The 21980-nt window shown below is 43.2% G+C and overlaps 1 protein-coding gene across 2 annotated transcripts; it reads left to right on the top strand.

The window, feature by feature from the left end:
* The first annotated feature begins 723 nt into the window (after nt 1-723).
* Nucleotides 724-12890, top strand: LOC135254437 (serine protease HTRA3-like). 2 transcript variants are annotated; one of them, XM_064334566.1, is made up of 10 exons: nt 724-1889; nt 5464-5563; nt 7137-7359; nt 7760-7954; nt 8330-8362; nt 8683-8797; nt 9844-9909; nt 10861-10918; nt 11244-11339; nt 11574-12890. In XM_064334566.1, exons 1-10 carry the CDS (start codon nt 1466-1468, stop codon nt 11740-11742), a joined length of 1479 nt encoding a protein of 492 aa, XP_064190636.1. In that variant the 5' UTR covers nt 724-1465; the 3' UTR covers nt 11743-12890. The 2 variants fall into 2 exon arrangements, with proteins under 2 accessions (XP_064190636.1, XP_064190637.1); XM_064334567.1 differs by lacking the exon at nt 9844-9909 and having other exon boundaries at nt 730-1889.
* Nucleotides 12891-21980: the final 9090 nt, after the last annotated feature.

The raw sequence follows: 21980 nt of genomic DNA, 5'->3' as shown, positions 1-21980 counted from the left end.
CAATTGACCCTGCTCCAGTTTTCTCTTCATGTGCACAACCCTTTAAAAGAGCCTTTAAAACTATGAAAAGAGAAAGTTTAAAGTTACACAGTTCAAAAAACACTTTTATGATGTCATCCGAGATTGGACTGAACAGTCACTGTTCCCTTTTTCTCAATTTAATCGGGTAGTTAGTAAAAAATATATATTTATACATGTCAAAACTAACCATTCATACCGCTGCATTCAACATGGAAACCACTGGATATCAATTTTTGTTTCTTCTCGTTGCAAATGTATGATTTACCACTAGATGGAGGAATGAGACAGAAAGCAGACATATTAGTTGAGTCTTTATTATCCTCATGAAGCAATATATTCTTCAGAATAGTATACAATAAATAAATACCCACAACAACAGATACACTTAAAACAACTTATTCCTGTAACTTATTAAGAAAGGCAATGACATTTGAGATTAAAAAAGTGTTTAGTCCTGTTTGTTTTTAATATAGGGAGCCTATATGTAAGGTGTGTGTGCGTGCGTGCGCGTGTGTCCATGTGCTAGAGTGTACCTTTGTGTTGCTACACGTGTGAATCAGCTGTCATCCTTGTAATCATCGTTTACCACGTGTTGTTATCCACTAATGCGCGGACACTTCGACGTGGCTGAATGTGAGACACTTTCCTGACAGTGACCACTCATCGCCAAAAAAAAGACATGATGTGGACTATTTCTAAGTAGGCTGTAAAATGTCTCTTCCAAAAAGGTCTTATTACAACGAATCCCCAGCTATAACAGAAGTTCCAATAGATAATCCAGGGCCAGTCGATCTAATCACTCCTACAATTAAGTTTTCGCGGCGCAACCGCGCAAAGTTTACTATTGTAAACACGTTTGCCTGCGCTGTGCGCACGTGGCTGAACTTTGCCAGCCCTCTTCGTCGCGGTCATGGTGACAGCAGGGGTCTCCTGGAGGCAGACCCCAACACCGATCAACGGAACAACCTGATGGAGGATGGACAAAAACTGCCGCACTTCTTTGTTTGCGCTTAGTACGCGCACAGTCACTAGTCTAGGTCTAGTGGCAAATACTATTAGTAAATTACCGACAAAAAGCAAAGAAATACGCATCTCTAATACATTTTTCTTGTGTCCACAGTTTTTAAGTCCGTGTAAATCGTCTTCAAATCTGTTCTGTTTTATTTATTTTGTCGCAATTGTAAATCACTTCTGTGAATTTGGTTTTTGTTGTCCTTTTGACGTGATGCTCTGGAACCCCAACGAAGCACCCTCGCCTAAGACAGTTATTCTTGGAAGTTCACTGCAAGCCTAAAAACATGCATGATGTTCTCCAGGATGAAGATCTAGCCAGAGCACGTATTTGACTGAAATTAATTTTAAATTACTTTCAACGCCAGAAACTCCGTTTTGTAATAAACTTCATCTATGTTTTTGTGGTATTCCTGAACCCGCTTCAGACACGATGCTGCACGCGTTTTTGTTCGCCGCGGTTGCGCTTTTTATTCAGGATTTAATCGGAGCAGAATTGAGAAGCAAATGCCCGCCCCGTTGCGACGTGAGCAAGTGCCCGAGCCCCAGCTGCCCCAGCGGCTACGTCCCCGACCGTTGCAACTGTTGCCTGGTTTGCGCGCAGGGCGAAGGGAGCGCTTGCGGACGCAAGGAGGACTTGCCGTGCGGCGATGGGCTGGAGTGCAAGCATCCCGCGGGGAAGCGACTCTCCAAGGGCGTCTGCCAGTGCAGGCAGAGCTACAAAGTGTGCGGGAGCGACGGCAGGACGTACGGCAACGCGTGCCGGCTCAAGGCTGTGAGCAGGAAGGCTTTGCACCGGGGCCTAAGCGCTGTCACCCAGGCGCACAAGGGACCTTGTGACGTTGCTACGGTTACAGGTAAATCCATTTGTGTTTCCGTTCATTTGTGCGCAAACGTTGAAAAATGATATACTCGCGCAGGTGCTTGTCAAGTACGCTGGCTACACATATAGTAGCAGTGTTATATCGTGGCTTTATAGTGTACGCGTAAAAACCAACTGAATTTATGAATATTAATAAATACAACACGTGGTGTGGTCATACTGATTTAAAATGCAGTTTTGGTATATAAATATAATTTATTTATGTTTAAGTTTCTCAGCAGGCTATTCGTGTGATTCATGTGCAGATGGTTGATGAATTACATAATTGAATAGTTTTTATTTTATTTATTTATTTATTTTTTTAAATCAATTAGTTCCATTACTTTATTGTGTAAAGCTTTGTAAAGTTTGTCATGCTAAATTGCAAACCCACTTGTGTCAGCCTTGGGTCAGTCATATTTTGTGGTCAGTCTTTATGTTGTTTTTTTTTTGTTTATTTGCTTGTATTCTGCCATTGTTTAACACAGCCAAGTCAAAAGACCACACGTCTGTGAATATATCACGCCAGATAGTCAACAACAAACAGTGAGATATGTCGTGAACTCACACCACCCTGGGGAGACTGTTAGAATAAAAGACCTCTTGGTTGTGCTGTTTCTTCCTGATACAGGAAACCACTAGGATTATTTAAAAGACAGACCACAGGAGATGCAAGAACGAAAAAACGATTTCTTGAACTCAGCCACATAAAAATTATTTTCCAATTTTTTGGACACAAAGTCGCTGTCCAGAAAAAAAAAAACAACTTAGAATGTCACAGTCCTGTATCACCATGGAGACTGGAGCATCCTGGCTAAGCTTCACCCTCTGGCCTGTTCTCAGTCTGAAATTACGAGTTTAAATGGGAAGCATTTACACAGCGGTTGTATTGCGATGTGAGGGGTGATGTGACATGGTAAGGAATATGGGATAAACGCCGGATCAGAGAGGAGGCGATAAAGTTAGCTCATCCCACAGCACAACGTTCCGCCTGTGTAAGTGCACCATAGAATGGGACAAAAGTGGAAAGGAAATGCTTAATCGTTCTGTGGTTTGACTCCGAATGGAATCGCTTTGATCTTCGTCTGACTCCGGGAGCGCCGTGTCACGTGACCGGGACATTGGAAAGTTCGTTCTGTGGGTCAACTGCGAAAAGTGGCTGAGTTCACCGCTCTTATGCAGTTCGGTGGTTAAATTCAGCAACATGGGAGATCGGAACGGGCTCAGCATTCTGCGTAATCTGGCCTCCAGTCCCCCGTGACCGCTGCACGGCAGTTATAACCAGGAGCCGTGCGATGCATTCGGTTTCTGTTTCCTCGCCGTAATTTTGTCCGAAACCGCAGCTCTCTGCCCAGTGTTTAAGCCGGTATGAGTGACCAGTAGTCACTTGGGAGACTAGGTCCTCTGCCTTCATTAGTGGCCGAGCAAAGGAGTTCCAGATATGGAAATATTGGTTCAGAAACAGGCGGAGAGACAGAACTGGCAGTGAAATGCCTTTCTGTGGGCTTCTTTGTAAACTTGTGGACTTAGAAATTTGAGGCAGAGTTATTATCGTATTCCACTCCCCTCTCTCCCTCCCGCGGCTTTGCTGAGACGCCGGGCCGTTTTCCATTGCCACGGCCAAGCTTGTGCCGTTGACAGCTTTAAAATGTACACAACGTCAAGACCGCGTAGTTAAACAGAGAAATATTTGCGGCTCTTTGCTTAGCGTGACGATGTGCAGGTTTAATTAAAGGATCACTGGTTGGCTCCACGGACTAGTCTTGGTTATACTGTATATAGTGCCACCCCTCTTAATGCCCCCCCCCCCCCCCCAGTTTTATTGTTCCAGTCACCTAAATTTGCAAATTAGCACAATTCTTCTGCCAGGAGGTAGAACCAATTAGTGAAGTCAGCTGGCTGAGTTAATGGGAGGAAGAAACACATGTTGAAGTCACAGGGAGGGCTTTATAAAGTAGTGGATAATTTCATTCTGCTCAGTGAACCACAACTGCAAGTTGCTCTGGTTGAGAGTGTCTGCCAAGTGATTGTAATGTAATGTGATGGGGAAAAAACACACTGAATGAACTGCATGACACTTAGTACTTTTGATTAGAGGGAAATCTTGAAATGCTTGACCCACATGAACCCATTTATATTCATTACTTACATGAATTGCATGTTCTCTTTTATATTTAAAGCAAGTCATTACAGGATGGATATGGACACTGTAATGAACAAAGATTAAATGTCCCTGTGGTCCATTTCTTAACCATGGACATGATTAAGCCTGTAATATGAGCCCGTAATATTAGCATTGCTGATGCCTTGCTCTCCACGACTCCTTGTGACTCATGAGTGAGTCAAATGTCTGATTAATGTATGAAAAATAAGTTTTTAAAAAATCTCGTGCAGTGTAGCACCTGAATGGGCGTTGTGTGTGCAGATTAATGACTGTATCCAGCTGGAGTGCAGCTGCGGTCTCTGACTCACAGCAAAGCTCCTGGAACTCTTGTTTTTTTTAAATATTACATTAAAAGGTGATATAGCCTGACCCCTGTCACACAAAGGCAGTATTGTTGCCTGGCAACTGCATCCTTCTCGTTGCTGAACACTGTCAGAAGTTAAGCATCTCCCAGTGACCTGGGTACCCAGTCTAAGTTATGATATTTACTCAAAAAAGAAGAAAAAAACGGATGAATAAGCCTTAGTTACAGGTCCGTGTTTAGATTGGTTCAACAACAACGGCAGTGATTGGAATTAGGGGGCTTTCCTTAGTGTGCAATTAGGGGGCAAGACCGTGACTTAATGAGAGCTGAGCTGGGGACAGGAAGAGGTGGTTAGCAGGGGGAGATGATTGGGACTTTTGTGGAAACCCATGTGCTGGAAATAAACGGGTGTAATTGGTGCTTCAAGGGCCGAGCCAAAAACAAAAGGGGGCGAGGAAAATCATTATGATCCAGACGGCTATTTTTAGGAAATAAATAAATAAATAAAAAAGGTCTGAGAGACAGTTTAAAAAGCGGGAAAAATTAATAACAACAAGCCGTGTTGCCTAAAAAGAAATTATAACTATTTTGAGATCACTGCCCTCTGCTATAACATTTTATTCGTATCACATTCTTTTTCTGCTAGACATTGAATTAAATGAAAACAGTGAATACTTGGTTATTGGTTATATAAATTTTATTAAAGGAATTATTATTGAAAGTATCACCTGTCACACCTACACACCTGTCTAGCCTTCGGCAGATGCCATGGAGAATATTGCCCAGTACCTAGGTGTGTTAGAGTTTTTTTTCTGTATGAGGATTTTTCCGCTCTGATGAATATCTAAATGATCAAAACATTTTAATTAAAGTGGAGTAATTTTTGCTGTTGCAGTGTTGCATGGAAATTCTATATTTTCTTTCATTAAAGGAATGATTAAATTGTAGGAGCTCTAGTGAAAAGAAATCAAAGTAAATCAATCCTCTAAAGGCCTTAATATGGATCAAATGCATAGTTTTTTTTAAAAACACTATTTGAACGTAATGCTATTTGGATCTGTTCAGGCTTGTTCACACGAGCAATTCTTTCTGCTAGTATAGGTTCTCTGCACCCAAACAGCCCGAGGTACAAGTTCAACTTCATCGCCGACGTCGTGGAGAAGATCGCCCCGGCGGTAGTGCACATAGAGCTGTCCGTCAGGTAAGTCATGTGACCAGGTCATGTGCACACGCACACACTCGTGGCACATAGAGCTGTCCGTCAGGTAAGTCATGTGACCAGGTCATGTGCACACGCACACACTCGTGGCACATAGAGCTGTCCGTCAGGTAAGTCATGTGACCAGGTCATGTGCACACGCACACCTCGTGGCACATAGAGCTGTCCGTCAGGTAAGTCATGTGACCAGGTTCATGTGCATACGCACACACTCGTGGCACATAGAGCTGTCCGTCAGGTAAGTCATGTGACCACTTCCTGTGCACATGCACGCTAGTGGCACATAGAGCTGTCCGTCAGGTAAGTCATGTGACCAGGTCATGTGCATACGCACACACTCGTGGCACATAGTGTTGTCCGTTAGGTAAGTCATGTGACCACTTCCTGTGCACACGCACGCTAGTGGCACATAGAGCTGTCCGTCAAGTAAGTCATGTGATCACTTCCTGTGCACACGCACACTCGTGTTGACCCTGTATGCTCTCTAACTAGGACATCTGGAAAGAGAAGTTAGAGAGTTTGTACAACTGGTCTGCTGCGATCTGACTTAGTTTGGCCAGTTTTAAGCAGTGTTACATTACATTACATCACATTACTCTACAGTCATGTGGCAAATGTTCTTATCCATAGCACAGAACAGAGTGTTACGCTGTGGAATACAAAGTTGAGTTGAGTTGAGTTGATTTGATTCGCTGCCTCCAGTTGGAGCCCCGCCTACATGAGTTCAGGAGAAGTAACTGGCAGTTGGTTTGTTTGCATGTTCCCCAGATGTCAGGCAGACTTATCTCATATTAACATGTCAACCGGAGCGTGACCATGTGAGGCTTCATCCACATCAGCTGACCTGACGGCACGCGACTCACACACAAAGCAGAGAGCTGTGATTTCTCCCCAGCACTCTCACTGATTAGATATGAACCCTAGAGAGCATTAATTGTGGTTAACTGGATCGAGACCACACAAAATTCTGATTTGTCAGGACAAAGAAGCCCATTTCTGCATAAGGTAATGATGCTTGACTGTTGCCCAAATTAGGAAGTGGCAACAGAACAAGTCGAAAGGGCTGGAGTTAAGGATCGAGTTGATTCGAGACGTTCTGGAAAGGCTTAAAAATACGAGCGAGTAGCTTAACCCTTTAAGTTGTAAGCGCACAATCATGTGATTAGAAGGTTCGCAACTGAACATTCTAAAGCTGATGCAACAATCACTACTGGTGACTGAAAACAACAGAGTTCTAGAACACTGACTTAGAGTTTTGAAAAAAAGAAAGAAAAAAAAAACATTCCAAAAAACCTGCTCTTCAAAGGGTCAGGACGTATGTGAAGAGTGGGCCTCTTCTGGGCCAGTCTAGGGGCGGAGTCTGATATGACTCCACCCCCCAGACAGTCTGATCTCATCCCTAACTAGTGGGAATAATTTGACCCCTATGAGGAGGTAGTGATTTGGCCCAATACAAACAGGCTGATGTGATATTGTGCTATTGGGATATTTGTGATCTCACCCCAAAACAAACATCTTTATTTGGACACAACTGAGCGGCGTTTGTTGTCTGCAGGCACCCTCTGTTTGGTCGAAACGTGCCTCTCTCCAGCGGGTCGGGGTTCATCGTCTCGGAAACAGGCCTCATAGTCACCAACGCCCACGTGGTGATGAGCTCCGCCCCCGTATCCGGGCGACAGCAGGTCAAAGTTCAGCTGCACAATGGGGACGTCTACGAGGCCAGCATCAAAGACATCGACAAGAAGTCAGACATAGCCACCATAAAGGTCAGCCCACAGGTGAGCACATGACTTCTGTTTATTTCTTATTGTAGTTTAACTTGGTAAAGAAGGACATCTGCATCACCTTGTTGCATCATGAAGAAACATCCTTGTCCTGACTTCTCAGATGTGATAATTACTGCCTTGGTAACTGTTATGTATCCCCTCTCTCTCTGTTCCTCCCCTCTCTCTCTCTCTGTCTCCCTCTATCGCTCTCTATTCCCCTCTCTTTCACTCTTCCTCCTTCCCCTCTCTCTCTCGCCCTGATCTGCCCCCTCTCTCCACCTCCCTCTCTATTCCCTCTCTCTCTCCCTCTTTCCTTCCCCCCCCTCTCTCTCTGCCTCTCTCTCTCTCTCTCCTCCCTCGCTCTCTCTATCCTCCCCTCCCTCACTGCCCCCCTCTCCCCCCCCCCCATAAGAAAAGTCTCCCGGTGCTGCTGCTGGGCCGCTCGGTGGACCTGCGGCCGGGCGAGTTCGTGGTGGCCATCGGCAGCCCCTTCACCCTGCAGAACACGGTGACGACGGGCATCGTCAGCACGGCGCAGCGCGACGGCAAGGAGCTGGGCCTCCCCGACTCGGACATGGACTACGTGCAGACGGACGCCATCATCAATGTGAGCCCGTCTGACCCTGCCTTGCCTGGGGGGGGCTGCTAGGGCTGTAAATTATCAGAAATACGAGTTTCTGACACAGATGTAAAATTTGAGCGGCCCTCCATGTTGTAATTTAGCCAGGAAAATGGGCTGAATGTTGTTGGGCTGAATGGACTGCTCTCGTCATTATGTTATGCTATGCTATGCTATGCTATGCTATGCTATGCTATGCTATGTAGTGATGCTATGTATGTTGTGTTGTGTTGTGTTGGGAAAGTCAGAGATAACTTTGCTACCCGAGTTAGCGAGTTGTGATGTTTTGCCAGTTTCATGTGTTAAACGTGAAGTGTCGGCCAGCTGCATTATGAATGTATTCCTGTCTCTTTTTGTGCACAGTATGGAAACTCGGGAGGACCTCTGGTTAACTTGGTGAGTGCCTGCTGTAGTTTAATAATAACATAAACTGTATTTATATAGCACATTTCATACAAGCAAGTGCAATACAATGTGCTTTACAGAAGATAAAAAGCACAGCAAAAACAATAGATAAAAGAGGAGAATAAATAATTATTATAAATTATTGTACTATTTCAGATTATCTCAAATCTGCAGGGAGAATGTTCCAGAGTTTTTGGAGCATTTACAGGATTTTCAATCCATGTTTTTCATGTGTTGGTCTGGTGAAGCCATGACTAGGAGTTCCACCGTTAATTCTGCACCAAATGATGCAAACGCTTTAAATATCTTAGGACGGGGAGGTGATCGGAATCAACACTCTGAAGGTGACGGCTGGCATCTCCTTTGCTATACCCTCCGACAGAATAACGCGCTTCCTCAACGAATCCCTCAGTAAAAAAGGCAAAGGTAGGAGCCTCTCTCGCTTATGGCATGGCCTAGTCTAGACCCAGAAAGGAGTGAACTTTCCCATTGCTGAAGTAATTGCTTGTCATTCTGATATATTAACTGGCTATATTTATAAAACATTTTTTTTTTTACTTTATATTTTTTCCATCATAAATGCACCACAGTCACACTTCTGATGCATCAAATTCACAAAAAAAGCACAGATCCATGTACTGTGAGGTAAATCTTACTGGAAAGTATGTTACAGGCATGTGCACATAAACACAAAAAAAGGTCCCATGTCTCTACATTTTGTTAGGATGCCCCTAAAAAATCCACCTGTGGTGGCAGGAAGGGAGATGGGGCTGTCCACCAGGGGGCAGCACCAGCCCTGCTCACAGGTAGATCAGCACCTGTGGCCAACTGTAATCAGCACAGCTGCAGCCCATTGACCTGATCACTGGGCTTTATAAAAGGCCTTGCTCCTGGGCCTAAAGGGAGAACTCTCTTCTGGGTGGCTGCTGGTGTGGCTGGGTTTTTGGAATGTTGTGGACTTTTTTTTTTGGGCCTGCTTTGGCCTGTGGTGGTTTTTTTTGGTTGCCAGTCAGTTTGGACATTTCTTGTTTTATGAAGTATTTCTGTTACTCAGAGTTTCCGTTATAGATAAAATGTGAAAGGTGGTAAGCTGAGTATCTTTTTGAGTTCATCAGGTGATACGGTGGCACCCCCAGCCCTGCATCACACTGCAAAACCCTCAACATGAGACACAGTAGCAAAAAAAAAAAAAAATAACAAATAGAGGAAATCCTGTCCATATAAATTATATTTGCAGAAGGACAAGGAGCCTTATATTAGAGCAATTTTCATGGTACATATTTTTAAACAACAAAATGAATCCTATATGTACTCACGTATTCAAGTTAAAATGTCTGACTATGAAACTGTAATGTAGCTGTACAGGCTATGAGACAACAGGAAAATACAGTGAACCACACGCCAGGAAATTTCACTGGGTCGAGTCCCTTTCTGCGTGTATCAATATCTCTGTTTTTTTATCTTGGTTTTAGTCAGACAAAGACTAATAAGGCGAATGTACCGCTGGCCCCAGCCTCAGACTCTGCTGTCTGATACAGGTGAGGCTACGGTGGTCGGTAAAGGCTGATCTGATGCAATATCGCCTGCAGACATTCGATTGGCTGAGCTGCAGTGACAAAATGGCTGCCTGGTGTTCTAAGCTTCACAACCACCTCTCTGACAGCTTCCTGTTCTGCTGGTATTTGCAAAGGTGGAACGTGTCATTTGACTGCTCAACTGAATGAGAGAAGAGAATTAGATCTTTTAACCTTGTGCACATACCAAGGACAAGTCTTGCTTTATTATGTATACTGTATATATTTTTTTTTAAATAAAAGCGTAGCACTTTGAAAATGTGTGATTCTGATTAGTTCAGCAAAATGGCCATTTTCTGCTGTGACTGCAGAAAGCTTTGCACATTTGGCTGTGAGCTTCACTGCAGAGGTGCGTAGCTGATGGCAGGCCGTATCGCTCACTGCTTTGTGGATTTAAGGCATGTGACCTGCAGCCTGCTTATGTTCCCAGGGTGCGATGTTTTGAACCCCTAAACGAAACTCTAATATGCCCACTGAGCAGAAACCCTCTGAATTTTATCAGGAGCACATATGCAGATATACATGCTATTATGCATATGTTTCTCATATGAAATTCAACTGAAAATATTAACCCACTCAATTTGTGTAGTTGAATCAGGCTCCATTGGAATGATTCTTCTGTTACATTTGTGCATTTTCTGCCTGTAATTCTGTCCAGGTATCTTCTGCGTGATTTCCTGTTAACAGAGAAAGGACTGTGTTGTGTCGCATTTGGACATTCAAAATTGAAAGCTTTATGAACACATTTCTGACATGATGTTGTGGACAGAATTACAGCAGTTGCTTTGTGCTGTGTTTATTTGTTTATTTATTTATTTTAATTTTTTGCAGCTTACAGAGAATATTTGCCTGGCCTTGCTGCAATTTTACTGAAATTTCTAACTTCATAACTCTTATGGTCTGTTTGTTTTCCAGAGGAGAAAGGAATTATTAAACGCTTTATCGGACTACGAATGCTGACTATAACTCCAGAGTAAGTGAGCGCCTGTCTTATACTGTACTTGGTACATACTTGTGGTTACTGGCCTGAACTGGTACAGATAAGAAAAAAATGATCAATGTTTGGTCAAAGATTGGGATAGGATTTTAACCTTCAGTGAACTAGGAAGTCTCATTGAGATTAAAATGCCTTTTCCAGCATAGATCAGGCTAGATAGTGGCAATAATAACAATGTTAATAATAACGGGAGGCAGTCAGTTCTCTCCTAACCAGCCCTGCTGACTGTATGCTCTGCGTGCGTGCGTGTGCGTGTGCGTGTGCGTGTGCGTGTGCGTGTGCGTGTGCGTGTCTCTCTCAGTCTGGTGGAGAGGCTGAAAGACCAGAGCCCTGATTTTCCAGACGTCGTCAGCGGCGTCTACGTCCATGAGGTGGTGCCGAACTCCCCTGCTCAGAAGTAAGCTCCCTCTCGAACCGTACGGCACGTCACAAAAGGCGCAAACACCACAAACACTTCCATTTTAGCTCATAGCAGGAATCAGAGATAGTGACCTCTGATTTAGATGGACAACAAATGTGGCTGCTGTTTAGCAGGAAGATAAACTGGGCACTCTTTGTCCTCTTGATCATTAGCCAGTGGTGCACCAGCGGCCATCTTGCTGAGTGTTTTTTTTCTTGTTTGGTCCAAAAGGGGCGGGATCAGAGCCGGTGATGTCATAGTGAAGCTGAACGGCCGGCCGCTGTGGAGCTCCTCCGACCTGCTGGGGGCGCTGCAGCAGGAGACGGGCCTGCTGCTGGAGGTGCGCCGTGGCAACGACGACCTGCTGTTCAACATCGAGCCCGACGTCATCATGCACTGAGCAAGGGGAGGGGCCTGACCACCACGCAAGACAGGGGCCGTGTCCGAAACTGCCTCCTAACTACTGCGTCCTCAAAATATGAACTTTCTACTAAACATACTGCCTACTGTTTAGTGCGTATTTTTAGTATGCGATGGGCAGAATGCAAAAAATATCCTTCATGCTATTTTCCAATGGTACTGCGGAAGTGTAGTAAGATGTCCCGCCCTCTCTGATTTATGGGACCCAAACATGACTCTGCCTCTTCCTCTCTGTGGGACCTCCTAAAAGGATGCTTTACTTCCTGGAAAGTGTACTAACCAATTACACTGAGTGAAACCCCGGAAATACATAAGTATATAATCTTATATACTCAATATACTCATTCATACTCAATAGCAGGCAAATAAGCTGTTTCAGAAACGGCCAGGAACTCCTCACCCCCCACCCCCCCAAACCCTCATTGGGCATCTCCATAGAAAGTGCCAGAACCCTGTCCCCGTCCAGAACCCTGTCTCTCCTCTCAAACAGCTCAAGAGAGCTGGCTTTATCCTGTAGACCCACTTCCTGTACGCACATATAATTAGGGTATTTCACGGGATAAATTTACCGCCAGCTACAGAAGAGTTGATGTACAGTACAGTACCATAAAGTTCAGGTGGGTGGAGTTGCACCCATGCATTTAAGTAAAAGTAACGTGAAATTAGGTAAAGCCTTGTGCATCTGTTAAAGTCTGGTCGATTTATCCTGTAGATGAGCGAAAGGCAGCCATTTTGGTTCTGGTAACCTACGGTAACCAGTTTATGGATTAGCACACCATACAGCATGTGAATGTGAAAGCTGTTGGCGCACCTCTGTCCTTGCGTTAGACAACAGACGGGTGCAGAGGAAGCGCTTAGAACAGAACCATCCAGTGCCAGGGAAACAGAAGTGTGACGTGTTAACGTGTTAACGAATCACAGGACCTCCTTTGCCGACGATGTCGTTCTTGTGCCTGCAAGTTTAAAACGAGTGGGCCAGTATGCCACCATCAGTAGTGGGGAAAGAAATATATATATATGTATATGTTTACAATGTTAGACCCTCTTCACAACTGAAGTGTTCTCCTGAGAGCCATTGGTGCTGTCAGCACTGCCATGGACTTCTATGAATAAAGTGTACAGATCGAATGAGTGTGGAGTGGTTTCTGTGTAAAACGACCACTGCGGTTTAATGGTGCCTTCTGTTTCGCTGAGGGGATTAGTGTGAGAAATACCCCCAAAGGCTGAAATAAATCTACAAAGCAATATCTAAAATTTTTTACTGTGTTGAAACTAGATATGGCCTGCAGTTAAATCAGTGCAGAGCACTGTTTCTTTTTGCCATTCTAACCCCATTTAAACGAGCCATAGGAGAGCTGTAAAGATTCTGAAGGGTTGGGCCACCTTTGATAAATGTAGAAATGCACTGTAGCTCACATGAATATTTCAGACATGTAAAATATGAGTTTTTGGCACGGTTAATTTGCGTAAATCTCAAGAGGCTATGGGAATCAGTCTCCACCTACTGTCGTAAACATTATAATAATCGGAAAAGTTTTTCATTCCTGTCAACGTTTTATGCGTTTAGTTTAAATGTCTTGGATTTTCTTTGACATTGAGACAAAACTAGGCACTCCCAGTTTGATTTATTTGTTTCTGGAATTAGACTCTGGTCTAAGTTTGATTTATTTGTTTCTGTCCTGGATTTTGGTCTTAAACAGAGAACAGCAAGATTATAACATTTAATGACTACTCTTGGGCAGGGGTAGAAATTCCTGGTTCAGAAAGTAAAAGTCCTCCCCAGTATTTATTATGCTCAATAGCACAAATATTCAACCTGTAGGTAGTAGTCATGAGTGAAATCAGCCTGCTGAGCTCGTGGGTGGAAGAAACACATGACAGGGCTTTTACTTTCTGACCCCTTATCCTTATTTTAATTAACCAATGATTACCCAATACTCCACTCCAGGATTCCCCTAATACTCCACTCCAGGATTCCCCAGAGACTCCACTCCAGGATTCCCCTCATACTCCAGTTTAACCAGCGTTAGTGCGTTCCACTCCTTTCCCAGTGTACTCTATCATGCTCTGATGCCCATCCCCAGTGGGCCATTCTGAATCTTGTCCTGAATCCTGTGAAGCCTCTGACCTTTCACCCCTTTGGGTGAGAAGGAACCAGAACATCATCCCTTCTGCCACCAGAACATGCAGACATTTCAGCTCACCAAGCCCACATCCGGTCCTCCAAACACCCGTTGAATAAACTTAGTGGAAAAACAACGCCACAGTAAAGCTTGGATTTCCCTTTGAGAACCTTTAATGGCTGTGGCCCATGGTTCATTCGAGTCAGTCAGTTTATCCCAGGCCTTGTTCTTGGTCTGTATCTTTATGGCCTAAGTAAGGAATACCCAACACTTGAGCAGCTCACGAGATGCAGATTAATGCTATCCAACTGAGAAACCGTATACCCTCCGCACAGCGGCTTCCAACACCTAGGGGACCGACTAACACAACACAGATGTTTGATATTAATGTAGCATGCAGCGCAGGTAATCTGATATCAATTTGCTGACCTTAGGTTTAGGGTCAAAGGTCAGGTAATTCATTAGAGACACTTTGTAGTCAACTTACAGACCTCTACCATCTTGGCACTGTCCACAATTATGTCCATATTCATAAAACATTGATAACGTCTCAGTTTAGTATTATGCAGTATGTGAGCTATGGATTATGTGAAACTCATTCACTCACTCACTCACTCACTCATAAGAGTGAGGCATCTCCATAAACCTCTGTGATTACATATGATTCCCATTCTCATAAAGCCACATGAAAATACATCCTTAAACATTTCTAAAAGAGTGAACGAGGACCCCAGAAAGCCCTCCTCAAGGTAACTCAGGAATTTTGGGAGATTTTTAGGGAGGGTACAGGACAGCACAGATAATCACACTTCCTCAACAGTCCCTTGTTACTCTTGGCAGGGGAAAGCGGCGATGGAATTTATTAGGATTTCAACACCCTAATGAAACACAGAGGCTGTCCCTCTCCGAGCTCATGTGGGGAGTTAATGAACACAACATGGTCTTTGAATTCTGGGATATCCGCTTCATGCAGGGGAACAAATCGTATTGGACGAGAGGCTGCAGATACATTCTGACTGCAGCAGTCACCAGCCCGTGGCTGTTCATACCAGTTTGTGCACTGCGTCCAAGTCAGAATGGACACTTTGTAATATGTACAAAACAATTTCTATCGATGGGCAGACTTGTAGTCCTTTGAAAAATTTTTGATGACCACATGTTTTTTTTCCCCACATACATATGGAGATGTCTGCTTCCAGAACCACCCCCCTCTCTTATTTAGTGAAGTATTCCAGACAAAAATCAAGACATAACGGGACAGATGCAGCCAGGAAGACATGGCCAAAAAAAGGGTGTAGCTGGAGGAGGACAGTACAGTCAATCTCAAACGAGGCCTTGTACTGGATGCCAGTGGGGTGAAGATGATAGGGAAGACCAAAGTGATCCAGGACAGGATGAGATGGCAGTTCCTTGTGGAGGCCTCATGCACCAGTTCTAGGATAAGTCAGCATGACTTAGGATTTCTACTGCATTTATGCATCAAATCTTTCAAGCTTTAATAATCAAATAAAATGTATTTTATTTGTATAGCACTTTTACAGAGAACTGTCACAAAGACACTTTAGAGAGTAGCAGAAAAAAAGGCAAGAAACAGAACAAAAAGAGCAAACCCCAGGCCTGAACCCCCAAATAGCATGCACATAAGGTAAAAAAACAAAACTCCCAGTGGGGAGAAAAACCCCAAACGGTGGCAAGAAAAAACTCCCCAATGGGAAGAAATCTCGGGAGGAACCCAGCTATAGAGGGGGAGCCCATCCTCCACTGGCCTTGTGTAAAGTAGCGGTAGAATGGAATGTAGCAGAAATGCAATAAGGGATCCATCACAGCAAATAAAATGGGTCCCAATCGTATAATAATGGTGTCAACACCAAACTCAAAGGATGGAAAAAATGTGAGCCCCCTCTCCCCCTAAGACATTACGATCGGTTCTTTGGGACGTTTGTGGCCACAGAGAGAACACCGAGCCTCGTCTTAGTCAGCAGAGACTGTGGGGCGAACGCGCAATTTTGGGTTTTGGCAAGGAGACAGAGGATGGATACGTTTCGCTACGTAGCCTAATTACAACCTTAAGCCGCTGCAATATTGCAAAGCTTTACAAATGCTGCAATTTATTTATTCACTAGACCGAGGTTGCAGGAAGAGCAAGGGCAAATTTTGCTCCAAAAATAAGAATAGTGAACCGATTAAGCGATTCAGAAGTACAGTCTTCACCGTAGCCTAGCCTCTCCTCCCAGGGAGAAACACTAAAACTAATCGAGAAAATATGAGATCTGGGATTTGTGAGGCTTCTGTCTGAAAAGTGTACTTTTTCCAAGATGATTTAATGACAGTTTTAATGTTCCAAAACTTTATCCACAGCTGTATCATATCCATAACCAGGCTCAAACTGCATCCACTGTCTTAACTGCCAATATAAGACACTGGCCAGTCTTTTCTCCCAGGGTGTAGGGGTTGACTGTGTATGAACTTCAGCACTCAGAAAACACAACACTGACTGAAATGCACATATTTACCGCGACACGTGACCCAGCGGCTAAGCCGGGATATTCACTGTATCCTATTTCACTGCGAACTTCACGCTTGCTGATTTATAGTCCTATATATCATGTGATCCGTTCGCACCCGTGGATTTACACTTGACCGGCTGAGGGCAGATGTCTTAGCACGAACACTTAGCACGAAAGTGTTCTCGCGCGGGATTACTTCCCCACCGCCAAACCGCCATCTTCTGGGAGCAGTGTTTTCAGCGTCTGAGCACCACAGAGCATTCATCCCTCGTTGTTCAGATCATAAGTGGCCCGGGACAGCCGGCTGTAAAACAAGATTAACTTTTATTCCACGAAGAGTCGTTTTCTTTTTTCCCACTGGGGAACATAAAACTTTGCACATATATATTTAGGTCAGTCTGCACCATTGCATTAACTGTATGGGTTCGCCATTGCCTATAGACAGAACATTAACCAAGTGTCTGCTCCCAAAATTATCTGCATACATATTTCATAAAGATGTGAAGCACACTAAAAGCACCATTAAAACTACAAACATAAACAAAGGCAGAGGGAGCTTTACTTCATAAATTTAAAATAGGAAAAAAAAATGACAGAAGAAAAAAATAATAGTGTAATCTTTGCGTATAAGAAACTGCTTTTTTCGCCTATGTTGGCAGTCCTGGTTTGTTTTATTGTACTTTTTTCTTTTATTTCCCTTTAGATGTCTTATTCCTTTGATAAACGTTAAATAATTTAAAATAGAAACAAAGCACAAAGAGGATTTTCTTCTTCATAAGTCATAAGACAAATAAACAATAGTGCCATTTAAAGTGACTGGCTGCTGTACCACCTCCATAAAGATGAACTCACCTGATATATATATATTCCAGTCTGTAAATGCAGGCTAGTTTATTACAGTTTAAAAAACTGTATTTTATCTGCGTGAGATTCGGCTGACCTCAGCAGACGCTCTCGAGACACAGTTTCAGGAATCTCACGTCTTTGGTTTCGGTTAACGCTCCCGGTGATTCATCACCGCAAAACTTCCAGGAAAATAAAACATGGAACACGCCGGGCCTCGTTCTCGTCAGGATCGCTGGAGTTTGGGGGTGTAAATGCCCGGAATGCGGGATCAAGAGCTCCCCCAATTTCGCAGACCATCCGTGAGTAAGCCCGTGTACACTGAGGGGAATGGAACAGGTAAGAAGCATCAGCTCTCCTCGACTCACAAGGCCCCACAGGCATGGTCTGAAAAACTCACAGTCACGCAGAAGATTCAGAGGCAAAGGGCTTATTAAAGCACCTCTTGCTTATTAGTACTGTGAGTGCCGGTGTAGTATTATGGGCTGGGATCTGGGCTGGTAACCTAAAGGGGGGCAGGTGTCATTTCCAGGGCTGATGCTGTCGCTAAACAGCTTTATTATCCAGCTGTATGAATGATATTATGTAAAAGCTGTGTGAGTTGCTCTGGATACGAGTGTCTGCTATATGCCTGTAATGTGATGTAATGTAACATAATGTAACGTAATGCTCACTCAACTCTGTGTAGATCAACATTCTTAATTACTGAAGGCCTCTCTGATGTGTGATTGGTTCTGCATATTTAGTGTCCTTCAATGTCGACCAGCATGTGATCTGCTGTTCTGGGGATCGGAGAACATTTACCGACTTTGCCCAGCTGAATGCCCTGCAATTGATGTTTTCCTTGCACATATAGTTATATTTTGAGGTCAGTCAAGAATACGTTGAAAAAGAACAACCCAGAAGACTTCATACATCCTTAACTTCTTTATTATTAAAATCTGAAGTCTTAGCTGTACTGTATTAATATATATTATCAACAGTTTACATTACTGCTGCAGATTAACCTATAAATCGAATGAGGGTTCAAAACAAGGTTTTTGTTCAAGTGAATGCCAGGAAAAGTTCTTGAGTTGGGTTGGCGTTACCGATTACAAATCCCCCTTGATGGTAAATCGTGGTACATTAAACAACGGTCTTTGTGTTTAATATTTTCTGTGAACTGTTCCCAGTGACCTTCAAGACTGAATACACACATATCCTTTTAAGGACACTACTATTTGTAAAAGGGGCCATTTCACCACTGCTGAATCAGATCAAGATGGAATGCTAAATAACAAAAGGAAGAAAAAAAAACTTGCATAATTGTGATGTAACCTTCCGTCAAAAAAAGGTTTCTTCTTGTTATAGAAGAAAAGTATTTCTATGGAAAGTGTAAATTGAGACATTCTATTCTTGGATACAACCCTCAGCCCTGTTTAAAACTATTTTGGGCCAAATGACTTTATCCAAAAGTACTGTAGAAAGAATAAGGGAACACATTCATTTAATATTAAGAGTGAGTGCATCTATCTGAACTATACACAGATTTAGGGCAGTAAGATCTTAACAGCCAGTCAGTCTGTTGTTGTTGCTGTTGTGAGTTAGTAGCAGTAGTAGCAGCAGCAGTAGTAGCAGCAGCAGCAATAGTAGCATTAGCAGCAGTAGTAGTAGTAGCAGTAATAGTCGAAGTAGTATGACTGGCATATTAAATTGGACCTGTGATTTCACTACAAATAAATGACATTCATCCCCTGGAATATTTCTATATATATTTTCATATAAAAATACTGATAAGCAATGAATTGTATTCATTTTTATAAGCATGAGCTAACAGAGCGATAGATAAAGAGGACAGCGTGAGAGAAGGACCTTTCCCTGGTTTTTAATGCTATGGCCTGTAGAGCTAACAGATGAAGCTTACTCTGTTCGGTTGAGGTCTACCACTCCTCCACTAAATAAGAGGGATCCTTGGACAACTGATGAGAAGCAGACCCTTGGAATTATCTGCCTGGGAACTGGTGGTTAGTTTATGTTTGTGCAGCTTCTTAAATCGGTGCCAAACCCGCATTATTAAGAGCGTACATGCGATTGTACGACAAATTTAAATTATTTTGGTAGGTTAAAAGGGGTGAGATGTCATTTTCTCTAAAAAAATAAGGCTTTGCTAGAGTATAATTTATGTTCCCACATCTACACTGACTGCAGTTTTGAAAAAAAAACTCCTGGCGCAACCATGTGACTCTTGAGCGAAGTCGTGTCTGTTGCTGAAACCAATGTGATGTGATGAGGTTTTCTCTCTCTGAAACTCCTCCCATTCAAGACATTTCACACATTAGTGTTTCCTGCATTACTGCTCAGGGCATAAAAAAACTAATTTTGCTCCATCGAAATTAATTTTATTTGTGAATATATCACATTGCATTTCCAGCAGCAGAAACTTTTTCTCTTCCCCAACTAATAAATAGCTAACAGAGCACTAAGCTCATATTGCAACTGTAATCTCAACTGATTTAAGTGAGTAATTACAAGCGCATGCATTCTGGTGGGTACACCCAAAAAACAAATTCCTTAGGTCTGCAGAGTGTGTGCATCTCCTCATCGACCACCACACCGTGGATTATTTTTTATTGTCAGTTATTTAAAAAAAGGTATTTTATTGTGAATACTGGTGTAAATACTGTCACATTGTGACATTATCAGTAACCTGCAGGAATTTCACTGATGTCTGAAGGGTTAAAGTACCTCAAATAATTATTTGACTCAGGTCAGGGCTGGTGCTGCAGATCAATACGATCCAGCAAGACTGGAGCCAGGACCAGGAGTTCCTAAAAATCTGGAACGGCCTGAAATTTACACGCAGGAGCCACAGGAGACATGTGGTGAATCCCCCTCCCCCCGCCCCCCATGTGGAAAACAGAAAGCTGAGAGAATGTAAATAAGATGCAGGCCACTGATCTAATAGTTCCAATGAGGCCTTAATTAACTCCCCCCGCCCCCCACTGTGATTTACAGTTTCCATCCCGACTCCTCGATCTTGAGCCCCCGCGATAGAATTAACCTCTCTAGGTGATCCGTTGCCAACAGACACGACCACAAATGGCACGCCTGCGAACGTTGGCATTTTCTTTTAACCGTGACGTAACGCTGGCCTAATTGTGGCTTCTCGAAAACGGCTGATTCGCAGAGATGCACTGACTGGAGAGCTTTTAAGGGACGCATATGGTAACAATAAGTTTGGGATCAATATGTTTTATGTTTTGAGTGTTAAGCCGTGAGTTCACTCAGACAGACTCATATTCAAAACATGCTACTTTTCGCCCCGCTCAGTTCATTAGCAGCATGTGTTTGCAATGCGGTCGATTAATCAGCGATGTCTGACAGGAACACAGACAGAGACTCAGCTTTCGGTCAGAACATGAGAGTGTGAATGGATGTATTGGCCCAGACTCCCATGAAGGAACGTAAGAGCTGTGCCAGCAGTTTGGTGAGGTCCTGGATGGCCCCCCCGGGTTCGACCGACGCTGACCCCTCCTCAAAGACAGGGGGCGCAGAAACGTGGGTGCTTTTGCTCTCCCAGGAATTCTCCCGCCGTCTCAGGGGTCAAAGTTCAGGCCCCAGCTCTGTGAAAGCCTATCAGGGTACTTCTCTTGTTGCTGGAGCTATAGACGGCAGTCAGAACTGATTGCAAAGAAAATACTGTCAACCCCTGCTTGGGAAAGGAGGACAGAGAACGGGGCTGTTTGTGTCCTCTAACTGACCTTGACTGATTTCTCGGTTGACTGCGTGAATGGTTCTAACAGTAACAAAGTTTGTACCAACATTGCTCATGGCCAATAAAAGTGTATGTTCGGACCTTTTATATTATAAGCTGTGAAGTGATGAAATTTGAATTGAATTAAAAGCGTGTCTTTAATTTATGATTTTCTGGCTGAGCTAATCTCCAGAAAAGCTCTTTGTTAATAACGTGTTTAACTTTGTCACAGCAGCACTTAGTTCTGCCAATTTGCTGTTGAAAAGCAGCTATACCTCTGTACAACATCTGGAGACATTGTGTTGCAGTGCTATGATGTAATATTACTAAACCACACACTATGGAAACATGTATGTGGTAAATATAAAACTATAATATAAACTGGCTTTAACCTGGATTTAACAACATCCTACATGGTCCAATTTTTAAATCCCATGGCAATACTCTTAATACCTAAACGCTAAAAACAAAACATCTTGTCATTCTTGTAGACAATTTCACAAACGCACATAAAAAAACGGCCCCATTGTTGGTTATATAAAGTCGAAGGTGGCTGACTGGACTCCAGTGTACTAGGCCCTGGAAAACACTAATAAACCAGCCTTCTGGTGAACTTTGAGTGTGATTGTTGCATAGAACTATACTGTTCATGTCTGAATACCTTTCTGTCAAAATCCTTGTTTTCATTCTTCTCCTCAAAGGTGTGTCAGGAACCTCAGCAAATGACCTAAGTTAAAACAAGGCTTTTATTTTATGCTGTGAATGCCATTCTAGACCAAAGGTAGGTTGTACAGCCCATTTTTAAATGTCACTATTTAAACATTCAATTCTACAAAAGGTTGTAGTTTCATCCATGCAATTTTGTAGTGTAATTTAATATGCAGAATATTTATGCATATTACAACATAATTTTCTCCTGGGGCAGGCCAATTAGCCTAACGTTTGAAACAAATGTTTTAAGACTGAACTCGCTTTCTAAAAAAAGGCACAGGACTGTTAAAATGCAGTGTTA

This window comes from Anguilla rostrata, chromosome 5 (assembly GCF_018555375.3).
Source record: "Anguilla rostrata isolate EN2019 chromosome 5, ASM1855537v3, whole genome shotgun sequence".
Classification (NCBI taxonomy): Eukaryota; Metazoa; Chordata; class Actinopteri; order Anguilliformes; family Anguillidae; genus Anguilla; species Anguilla rostrata.
Note: the sequence above shows the minus strand (reverse complement) of the source record. Positions and strands in the feature narration are given on the sequence as shown.